This window comes from Doryrhamphus excisus, chromosome 1, assembly GCF_030265055.1.
Source record: "Doryrhamphus excisus isolate RoL2022-K1 chromosome 1, RoL_Dexc_1.0, whole genome shotgun sequence".
In the NCBI taxonomy this organism is placed as follows: domain Eukaryota; kingdom Metazoa; phylum Chordata; class Actinopteri; order Syngnathiformes; family Syngnathidae; genus Doryrhamphus; species Doryrhamphus excisus.
In genome coordinates, this window is record NC_080466.1 from 30,396,417 (window position 1) to 30,408,002 (window position 11,586).

General features: G+C 34.1%; 2 protein-coding genes across 2 annotated transcripts; both read right to left on the reverse strand.

The window, feature by feature from the left end:
* Positions 1–5,680: 5,680 nt before the first annotated feature.
* On the reverse strand, positions 5,681–6,535 carry LOC131098789 (trace amine-associated receptor 4-like). Its single transcript, XM_058045991.1, has 2 exons — positions 6,346–6,535; positions 5,681–6,273 (listed from the first exon to the last, which is right to left on the reverse strand). Exons 1-2 carry the CDS (start codon positions 6,533–6,535, stop codon positions 5,681–5,683), a joined length of 783 nt encoding a protein of 260 aa, XP_057901974.1.
* Positions 6,536–9,029: 2,494 nt separating this feature from the next.
* Positions 9,030–10,001, reverse strand: LOC131098805 (trace amine-associated receptor 1-like). Its single transcript, XM_058045992.1, has 2 exons — positions 9,680–10,001; positions 9,030–9,607 (listed from the first exon to the last, which is right to left on the reverse strand). The coding sequence occupies exons 1-2, from the start codon at positions 9,999–10,001 to the stop codon at positions 9,030–9,032; spliced, it is 900 nt and encodes a 299-aa protein (XP_057901975.1).
* Positions 10,002–11,586: the final 1,585 nt, after the last annotated feature.

The following is an 11,586-nucleotide window of genomic DNA, read 5'->3' on the forward strand; positions in this document are numbered from 1 at the left end:
TCTATTGGAAATTGTTTTTTTTTTTTAGTTGTTGTGTTTTTTCGTGATGGGTTGCCACAACGAGTTAATCGTATGAGGTCTTAGCAGAGATGTGGTCTTGACTTTGGACTCAAAGACTTGCAATTTGACTGAAGACTTGAAAATACTTAACATTTTCAGGGAATTTCAGTAAAATGTGTCCCTATTCATAACATTCAAATAATGCGATCCTGTTGTCATTCCTAGAATTGGTGCGAAAACCTTTGGGTTTTTTTTTTTTTTGTATGTTTTGTATGTTTTGTACACTACCAGTGAAAGTGAAAGTAACCTTAAATGTTCATTTAAATCCCTTTCATTTGTCATGTATATTCATTTAGAATTATTGTATGCATGCAACACTATAATTGTGAAACTATTAAAACGTGTTTTGTGTTTTTGAGAGTCAACCCGCTGAAGACATAGACTATCAGATATAGCAGACTTACGGTTCTGGTTGCCATTTTGTTAGCAAGCTAAGGATGCTAACAAGGGCATTCATGATAAAAAAAAACAAAACATTAAGAACGCAGTTGTATTTATGCAGCGTTTAATAATATGAGAACATGCACTCCATTTTAAATGTAGGCAAACTTCAAAATTTTAATGTACACTATTTTACTTTAACTGAATAATAAGCTAACCGGTGTGGACATACATGACTAAGGATTAATTAGCTAAGGATGCTAACAAGGACATTCATGAAAAAAAATACATTAAGAATGTAGTTGTATTTATGCAGTGTTTGCTAACAAGACAAGATGAACTCCATTTTATATGCCAACCAGAAAATGTAGGCAAACTTCAAAATTTTAATGTAAGTTCTTTTACTTTAACTGAAAAATAAGCTAACCGGTGTGGACATAGCTAACTTCCGGTTCTGGTTGCAATTTTGTTAGCAAGTTAAGGATGCTAACAAGGGCATTAATTGTCAATAAAACATTAAGAATGTAGTTGTATTTATACAGTGTTTGCGAACAAGACAAGATGTGCTTCATTTTATATGCCAACCAGAAAATGTAGGCAAACTTCTAAATTTTAATGTACACTATTTTACTTTAACTGAAAAATAAGCTAACCGGTGTGGACATACATGACTAAGGATTAGTTAGCTAAGGATGCTAACAAAGATATTCATGATAAAAAATACATTAAGAACATTGTATTTAAGCAGTGTTTGCTAACAAGACGAGATGCACTCCATTTTATATGCCAACCAGAAAATGCTCGCAAAAGTCAAAATTTTAATGTACATTTTTTTACTTTAACCGAAAAATAAGTTAACCAGTGTGGACATAGCTGACTTCCGGTTCTGGTTGCCATTTTGTTAGCAAGCTAAAGATGCTAACAAAGGTATTCATGATAAAAAAAAATACATTAAGAATAAGTACATTATGTAGTGTTTAATAACAAGACAAGATGCGCTCCATTTTATATGCCAACCGGAAAATGTAGGCAAACTTCTAAATTTTAGTTTACACTTTTTTTTTTACTTTAACTGAGAATTATGCTAATCGGTGTGGACGCTAGCCACACACACTTTTGCATTCAATTTCAAGAAGTGTGTCCAAAAGTTTGTTGTTAGTGCTCATTCAATTATTCTGAAATGTTCAAATAATAAGTATTTGTGTCATTATTGGCGTATTTATTGGATTTAGACTGTGATACTTTAAACCTGACCATTTACAACTGTGTCTGATGTTTTTTGTTTTTTTTTATAAAATTGTAAGTCTACAAAGGTATGGGGGGACTAATAAACATTTTTATTTTATCAAGCGTAAATGTGTGCGAGCAAATATGTGTGAATTTAGCATGCAAACATTTATTCATTCATAGTAAATGCATTTTATCAACTTACATCATTGACAATGAACTGATGCAGTCCTGTTTGTCGCTGTTGTTGTCATGGCAACTGTTGTTGCTGCTGTTTTTGTCTCTCTCTTTCTACTGTGCAGCTTAAACCTTAATGATTGATTGAATGAATATATTGCATAAGTGCTTTTTAAACAATAAGTAGTTGTGAGATATAGTCTGTAATGGCGTAAGGGATTGTGTGTGATGTCCTGTGTTGCATATACAGTTGCTAGTACAAAATGAGAATATGATACAGAATCTCACAATAAAAATATATTACATTTTTAAAATAATTTTTACTAATGCTGTAATTAATTAATTGTATTTTTATTCTTGATGCCCATGTTAGTAATTCAGTGTTTTTATACAAAGTGATGTAAAACAGGTGATGTCTGCAAATGATTTTTATTACAATTTTGTAGAAAACAACATGTAGCATAGGAAAATATGGCATAACAATGGGAGAAAAACAGGAAGAGCATATTTAATGTCATGTCTAATCACATTCATCGCATGTGTCAGAGTCAAAGAAAACATGTCACAATAAAAATATATTACATTTTTTAATAATTTTTACTAATAATAATTGTATTTTTATTCTTGATGCCCATGTTGATAATTCAGTGTTTTTTATACAAAGTGATGTAAACCAGGTTATGTCTGCAGATGATTTTTATTACAATTTTGTAGAAAACAAGATGTAGCATAGCAAAATATGGCATAATAATGAAAGAAAAACAGGAAGAGCATATTTAATGTGTCTAATCACATTCATCGCATGTGTCAGAGTCAAAGAAAACATGTGACCTCAATGCAGTTTACAGTTTCTGTAATTGCCACTGAATACTTTCCCTGAAATAATAATTCTGAAAGCAGCTCGGAACCACGAATAAAAGAAGCCATAAACCTTTGGGTTTTTTTTTTTTGTATGTTTTGTATGTTTTGTACACTACCAGTGAAGGTGAAAGTAACCTTAAATGTTCATTTAAATCCCTTTCATTTGTCATGTATATGCATTTAGAATTATTTTATGCATGCAACACTATAATTGTGAAACTATTAAAACGTGTTTTGTGTTTACATTTTTGAGAGTCAACCCGCTGAAGACATAGCGTAGATATAGATCAGATATAGCAGACTTACGGTTCTGGTTGCCATTTTGTTAGCAAGCTAAGGATGCTAACAAGGGCATTCATGATAAAAAAAAAAACAAAACATTAAGAACGCAGTTGTATTTATGCAGCGTTTAATAATATGAGAACATGCACTCCATTTTAAATGTAGGCAAACTTCAAAATTTTAATGTACACTATTTTACTTTAACTGAATAATAAGCTAACCGGCGTGGACATACATGACTAAGGATTAGTTAGCTAAGGATGCTAACAAGGATATTCATGATAAAAAAAACATTAAGAACGCAGTTGTATTTATGCAGTGTTTGCTAACAAGACAAGATGCGCTCCATTTTATATGCCAACCAGAAAATGCTCGCAAGGTCAAAATTTTAATGTACGTTTTTTTACTTTAACCAAAAAATAAGCTAACTAGTGTGGACATAGCTGACTTCTGGTTCTGGTTGCCATTTTGTTAGCAAGCTAAAGATGCTAACAAGGGAATTCATGATAAAAAAAAATACATTAAGAACGCAGTTGTATTTATGTAGTGTTTAATAACAAGACAAGATGCGCTCCATTTTATATGCCAACGGAAAATGTAGGCAAATGTAGATTTGTGTCATTATTGGCGTATTTATTGGATTTAGACTGTGATACTTTAAACCTGACCATATACAACTGTGTCTGATGTTTTTTTTTTTTTTATAAAATTGTAAGTCTACAAAGGTATGGGGGGACTAATAAACATATTCATGAAAAAAATACATTAAGAATGTAGTTGTATTTATGCAGTGTTTGCTAACAAGACAAGATGAACTCCATTTTATATGCCAACCAGAAAATGTAGGCAAACTTCAAAATTTTAATGTAAGTTCTTTTACTTTAACTGAAAAATAAGCTAACCGATGTGGACATAGCTAACTTCTGGTTCTGGTTGCAATTTTGTTAGCAAGCTAAGGATGCTAACAACGGCATTAATTGTTAAAAAAACATTAAGAATGTAGTTGTATTTATACAGTGTTTGCTAACAAGACAAGATGCGCTCCATTTTATATGCCAACCAGAAAATGTAGGCAAACTACTACATTTTAATGTACACTATTTTACTTTAACTGAAAAATAAGCTAACCGGTGTGGACATACATGACTAAGGATTAGTTAGCTAAGGATGCTAACAAGGACATTCATGATAAAAAATACATTAAGAACATTGTATTTAAGCAGTGTTTGCTAACAAGACAAGAAGCGCTCCATTTTATATGCCAACCAGAAAATGCTCGCAAAAGTCAAAATTTTAATGTACATTTTTTTACTTTAACCGAAAAATAAGCTAACCAGTGTGGACATAGCCGACTTCCGGTTCTGGTTGCCATTTTGTTAGCAAGCTAAAGATGCTAACAAGGGAATTCATGATAATAAAAAAAAATACATTAAGAATAAATACATTATGTAGTGTTTAATAACAAGACAAGATGCGCTCCATTTTATATGCCAACCGGAAAATGTAGGCAAACTTCTAAATTTTAGTTTACACTTTTTTTTTACTTTAACTGAGAATTATGCTAATCGGTGTGGACGCTAGCCACACACACTTTCGCATTCAATTTCAAGAAGTGTGTCCAAAAGTTTGTTGTTAGTGCTCATTCAATTATTCTGAAATGTTCAAATAATAAGTATTTGTGTCATTATTGGCGTATTTATTGGATTTAGACTGTGATACTTTAAACCTGACCATTTACAACTGTGTCTGATGTTTTTTTTTTAATAAAATTGTAAGTCTACAAAGGTATGGGGGGACTAATAAACATTTTTATTTTATCAAGCGTAAATGTGTGCGAGCAAATATGTGTGAATTTAGCATGCAAACATTTATTCATTCATAGTAAATGCATTTTATCAACTTACATCATTGACAATGAACTGATGCAGTCCTGTTTGTCGCTGTTGTTGTCATGGCAACTGTTGTTGCTGCTGTTTTTGTCTCTCTCTTTCTACTGTGCAGCTTAAACCTTAATGATTGATTGAATGAATATATTGCACAAGTGCTTTTTAAACAATAAGTAGTTGTGAGATATAGTCTGTAATGGCGTAAGGGATTGTGTGTGATGTGATATAGAATATGATACAGAATCTCACAATAAAAATATATTACATTTTTAAAATAATTTTTACTAATGCTGTAATTAATTAATTGTATTTTTATTCTTGATGCCCATGTTAGTAATTCAGTGTTTTTATACAAAGTGATGTAAAACAGGTGATGTCTGCAGATGATTTTTATTACAATTTTGTAGAAAACAACATGTAGCATAGGAAAATATGGCATAACAATGGGAGAAAAACAGGAAGAGCATATTTAATGTCATGTCTAAACACATTCATCGCATGTGTGAGAGTCAAAGAAAACATGTCACAATAAAAAAATACATGACATTTTTTTTATAATTTTTACAAATGCTGTAATTCAATAATTGTATTTTTATTCTTGATTGCTCATGTTGGTAATTCAGTGTTTTTATACAAAGTGATGTAAAATAGGTGATGTCTGCAGATGATTTTTATTACAATTTTGTAGAAAACAAGATGTAGCATAGCAAAATATGGCATAATAATGAAAGAAAAACAGGAAGAGCATATTTAATGTGTCTAATCACATTCATCGCATGTGTCAGAGTCAAAGAAAACATGTGACCTCAATGCAGTTTACAGTTTCTGTAATTGCCACTGAATACTTTCCCTGAAATAATAATTCTGAAAGCAGCTCGAAACCACGAATAAAAGAAACCATAAACAAACGGATTAAAAATAGAATTTGACCATCCGAGCCAAAGCAGCATTTCACTCAGAGGTAGCGGAATTGAATAACCACTGAGAGGATTAAAAGTTAAGGAGAGAAAAAAAGGGGTCCAACAGAGAAGAAAAACTCCCATCACAATAACCAGCGTTTTTGTGGCTTTTCTTTCCATTTTACTCACTCGTTCAGTTCGTGCAGTTTGTGTGCTTTGGATGCTTTGTGCCTGTTTCAGCGCCACAGTTAATATTTTTAAATAAATGCCGAGCAGGATGATCACCGGCAGGTAAAACGAAACAATAGGCCCCACAAATCCATTCGGAATGTGAAATACGAAGCACCGGCCTTCACAGATAGTGTCTTTAAGCCCCACAAATGTAAGACCGAATCCAGAAAGAGCAGAAAAAACCCAAATTACCAGGATCATGATCCCAACCACTTGACCGGTTATCTTAGTTTTATAAGTCAGAGGCTGACACACGGCGTAATACCTGTCAATAGAAATGCAACACAAGTTAAGAATGGAGGTCTTCATCAGCCAAATATCAAAACTTCGACGAATTTTACAAAATACGTCCCCGAAACATATACAGGAATTGACAGACAGAGCCATGTTGAACTGCAAAACCAAAGCACCCAAGAGTAGGTCAGCGACAGCCAGAGACAGGATGAGGTAGTTGGTTGGAGTGTGGAGCTGCTTGAAGTAAATGATAGACGTGATTACCAGGAGGTTACAACATATTATGCTGATAGACATAGTACTACCGATGAACATGTACAAGAACATACGTGTTACAGAGGGTCTTATTATCATCAAGCAAGACTCTTGCTTGGTTTCATGACAGAAATACAACAAATCAGTCTTATTGACAATAAATTCCATGCTTCCTAGATGGGCAGATTTCATCATAAAACAAGGTTACAACATTAGAAGTATTAATCAGACATAAATAATACATTAATTGAAAATGCTTGAAAAAAAAAATCATCCATATTCAGGAAAAAAAAAAAGTGTAGTTCTTGTTGAAGTTTTGTCTCCTCCTGTTGACAGACTCAAATAGTCTAAACTGCATCAAAGGAGTTCGTGTTATTATGCTTATTGCGTTCAAGGACCTGTCCAATCACAGGTTACTGGGCATGGCAGGCCACACCAGCTTCTGCTAATGAGGTTTTGTGATTGGTTCAGTATTGTTTCTATTTTTTTTTCCAATTATGCAAAATGAATTGGATTTTTTTTCCCCTGTAGGGGTCGCTACAGAGAATCAATCCTATTATGGAGGGGATAAGGTTTCATTTTTATGATGGATGCTCTTCATAACACAACCATCCATAGTTGGGTGTAGGGGCTCTGGTCAGGAATATGGCGGTCTGCATGAAAGGCGACAGCATGTACCGTTATATCACCCTGCAGTAGTCAGCCAATCACAGGGCACATATAGACAAACAACCATTCACACTCACATTCATACCTATGGACAATTTGGAGTCGCCGATTAACCTCGCATGTTTTTGTATATCTTACATCATACTTATATCTAAATATCTTACTTTTTTTTTAAGTAACATGAAAAATAAATAAACAAATCAAGAATAAAGAAAATGAACCAATCAGTAATAAATAAATATTATAATAATAATAAAACGGCAAATAATAAAAACTTAAGAAACCACATATAGTTGGTGGGTAGACAAATTATTTTTTTCAGATTAAAATGAACAAAGCATTATTAGAGCCCTGTAGACATGACAAAACACGACTATAGTCACATTTATACTCTTTTTATTTACAACATATTGCGCAACTGCAGGGTCTTGAGACACATGCTAACTCGCAAACTAGAGAGCTAGCGACCTAAACGGTAGCCTTCAAGTTATTTCCTTTAAACTTAAAAAGCCAAAAACTTAACACTTCCACACGGATAGGGAGGATAACTATTAACAGTTATTTAACCTTTAACATGAACATTAATCAAACGTAATAATTTTTTTCTGGGTACATGATACCATACAGCATCCATATCAAACTTGCGCGGGGCCGCACTAACATTAAACTTTCATATCAAGGCGGGGGCCTCAAACTAGTGTCCCGCGGGCCGCGTGTTTGAGACCCCTGCTGTAAATGGAATGAGTAAAATTCTACAGTCATGTTCATACCTATGTACAATTTAGAGTCTCCAATTAAACTTAACATGTATATTTTTGGAATGTGACAGGGAAACCGAAGTACCCACCAGGAACATAAAACATGAACTTTGCTGTACTGTGAAAATAAAAATGTTACGACATAAAAATACCCAAAGACTGTAAAGGTGTAATGCGTTTATTTATTCTTTATTCTTCTTAATTTATTTCAGACATGCATATTATGTTACATTAATGTTTCTCGCATATACACTTACAATACAACATACTTACAATATCTATTTATATACTTACATATATACGTATACACACACATATACACACATACTACATATATATGTATATATATGCAGCATACATGCACATTTTCATACATACAGTACATATATATATATAGTACATACATATACGTATATACAAACATACACACATACACAACACCTCATTACTACACATGTCTGAAAAGGAGCAGGAAGAAGCAAAGCTTATTAACCCCTTCTCCACGTCACAGTAAGTGATTTGGATGGATTCTTTGGAATTCCACTATGGAATCACAGTTAAATGTTATGAATTTCATTTATAAACAGAACCAACAATAGTGCATATACAATATATGACAATAATAAATCATGTAGATAAATATAGACAGTATCCATTCCAAGAGTTGTATCAGTATATTTCTTCTTTTTATTTGTTTTGGTCTTTATTATAATAATCCTAATAATCCTAATATTATAGGCAAACCCCCCGCCCCAAAAATCAAGGAAAATTATCACTATTGGCAAAAAAATTGTCCTGTATTTGCCCTAATAAAAAAATGCACGGCGGACGAGTGGTTAGCGCGCCGACCTCACAGCTCGGAGACCAGGGTTCAATTCCACCATCTGCCATCTCTGTGTGGAGTCTGCATGTTCTCCCCGTGCATGTGTGGGTTTTCTCCGGGTACTCCGGTTTCCTCCCACATTCCAAAAACATGCTAGGTTAATTAGCTACTCCAAATTGTCCATAGGTATGAATGTGAGTGTGAATGGTTGTTTGTCTATATGTGCCCTGTGATTGGCTGGCCACCAGTAGAAAATGAATGAATGAATGAATAATATTTGTTCAAATCACATCAATGTACAATCAGCAAAATCCCCTTGAAATATCTTCCCGGTTATGATCATTTTGAAAGCAGAGCGGAACCAGTTATAAAAGAAAGCGTATATAAACGGATTCAGCATTGAGTTGGATAACGTCAGCCAGTTTAACGTCTCGATCACAGGAATCGACGGAGCGTCGGCGAATAGCGGCTGAAAGACCACGCAGAAAAAGTAAGGCGACATAAACAACAGGAACACTCCCATGACAATCGCTAGAGTTTTGGTAGCTTTCCGTTCCAGTTTACTCACAGACTTTGAACTCTGGATGCTGTTCACTTGCCTCTGAGCCACGAAGAAGATCTTCAAGTAGATGCAGCTCATAATAACCGCCGGGAGATAAAACGCTAAAACCGGTCCCATAATATTGGATAAAATAACATTAACGGAACACATTTCCTCACAGGTTCCTTGGCTATATCCTCCTATGATAATACCGATTCCGATCATAGCGGCAATAACCCAGCACAATAGAATCATCATCAAAGCCACTTGAACGTTTATTTTTGATCGATACGTTAAAGGCTGACAAACGGCGTAATATCTATCAATAGAAATGCAACATAAATTTAAAATCGATGACGTGCATAATGATACGTCGAAGATATCTCGTATTTTACAGATGAAATCCTTGTGGTCAAGACAGGAAGTGACGGTAAAAGCCATACTGAAGGGAAAAACTAAAACACCGACAAGTAAATCAGCTACAGAAAGAGACAGAATGAAATAATTAGTCGGAGTGTGAAGTTTTTGGAAGTAAATGACAGCGATAATCACGAGAAGGTTGCCGCATATTGTAGTCACGGACAATAACCCAAGGACACAATACACAAAAACGCACGTTAAAGAAGGATGGTTTGTGAATATTAAGGATGCATTGTAGGATTCATAACAAGGATGCATGGCGTTTATAGCGTCGGTCCCGTTGATGATGGAATCCATTTCCATGAATTAAGATTTCTGCAATCAAATCAAATCAACTTTATTTGTATAGTACTTTTCCTGCAAAGACATGCAACACAAAGTGCTTTACAGAATTAAAACAATTACCAGAATTAAAAAAAGAAAAAAAAAACAAAAAAAAAAAAAACAAAGAAACAAAAGAAAGCCCCCCTCCTTCCCACCCTCCATACTAGAGCTGCAGGCCGTGCCATCGGAGGACCAGCACCCGGGCCCCCCAACTCCGACAGACGGGCGGACCCCCACATTAAAGGGAGAAAACCCCCAGCCGGCCGGGTCGAAGGGACCCAAGGATGGCACCCCCTCAGCAGACCCGACACAGCCCCCAGTGTGGAGGACCCAACCCCTGAGGAAACACTGGAGTTAAAACTAAGAGCATAAAATAGGACTAAAAAGATAACAACAAAACACTGGAGTTAAAAGCTGAAGACTAAGAGCATAAAATAGGACTAAAAAGATAAAAACATAACACTGCAGTTAAAAGCTGAAGACTAAGAGCAAAAAAATAGGACTAAAAAGATAAAAACAAAACACTGGAGTTAAAAGCTGAAGACCAAGAGCAAAAAAAAAGAAAAAAAATAGGACTAAAAAGATAAAAACAAAACACTGGAGTTAAAAGCTGAAGACTAAGAGCAAAAAAAAAAAAATAGCACTAAAAAGATAAAAACATAAGACTGGAGTTAAAAGCTGAAGACTAAGTGCAAAAAAATAGGACTAAAAAGATAAAAACAAAACACTGGAGTTAAAAGCTGTAGACTAAGAGCATAAAATAGGACTAAAAAGATAAAAACAAAACACTGGAGTTAAAAGCTGAAGACTAAGAGCAAAAAAAAATAGGACTAAAAAGATAAAAACAAAACACTGGAGTTAAAGGCTGAAGACTAAGAGCAAAAAAAAATAGGACTAAAAAGATACAAACAAAACACTGGCGTTAAAAGCTGAAGACTAAGAGCATAAAATAGGACTAAAAAAGATAAAAACATAACACTGGAGTTAAAAGCTGAAGACCAAGAGCATAAAATAGGACTTAAAAGATAAAAACAAACGAAAAGTTTTAAAATATTAGTTAAAAGCCTGATTAAAAAGGTGTTTAATCTTTAATCTTTTTTTTTAAATATCAACAGCCGTGACAATTCAGTTAAAATAGAATCCAACACACTCTCTTACTCATCTCTTACCTGTGTATTAAAATTGAGGCGTTCCCATATTCTGTACGCTATGCAACTTTTTAGCAATATTTATAACCCTGTAGCTCATTTGCATAATCAAAACAAGCCTATCAGATGCAAGTTGTATGCAAATTCAACCCATGCATGCATGCATTAAAAAAACTCACATTGTAAAGTAAATAGGAACTTCAAATGTACAGATTATTTTTATTTTTTGTATTTTATGTAAGTGGTCAAATTCACATTCTCACGGTGCAACAAAACGAAAACACAACACATCCACAGCAAGTTACCGCATCACATAAATCAACTACTAGTACCAAATGCGGCATAAACAACAACTCTGCGCTAAACATAACATGCAACTTTAGGTGTTTGTTTACGATTCCCGTTGCAAG

Coding starts and splice junctions, on each gene's coding strand:
- LOC131098789 (XM_058045991.1), bottom strand. CDS start 6,535: ATGTCTATCAGCATAATATGTTGTAACCTCCTGGTAATCACGTCTATC. Junction 6,274..6,345: donor ATGTTTCGGGGACGTATTTT/GTAAAATTCGTC, acceptor GCATTTCTATTG/ACAGGTATTACGCCGTGTGT.
- LOC131098805 (XM_058045992.1), bottom strand. CDS start 10,001: ATGGATTCCATCATCAACGGGACCGACGCTATAAACGCCATGCATCCT. Junction 9,608..9,679: donor TGACCACAAGGATTTCATCT/GTAAAATACGAG, acceptor GCATTTCTATTG/ATAGATATTACGCCGTTTGT.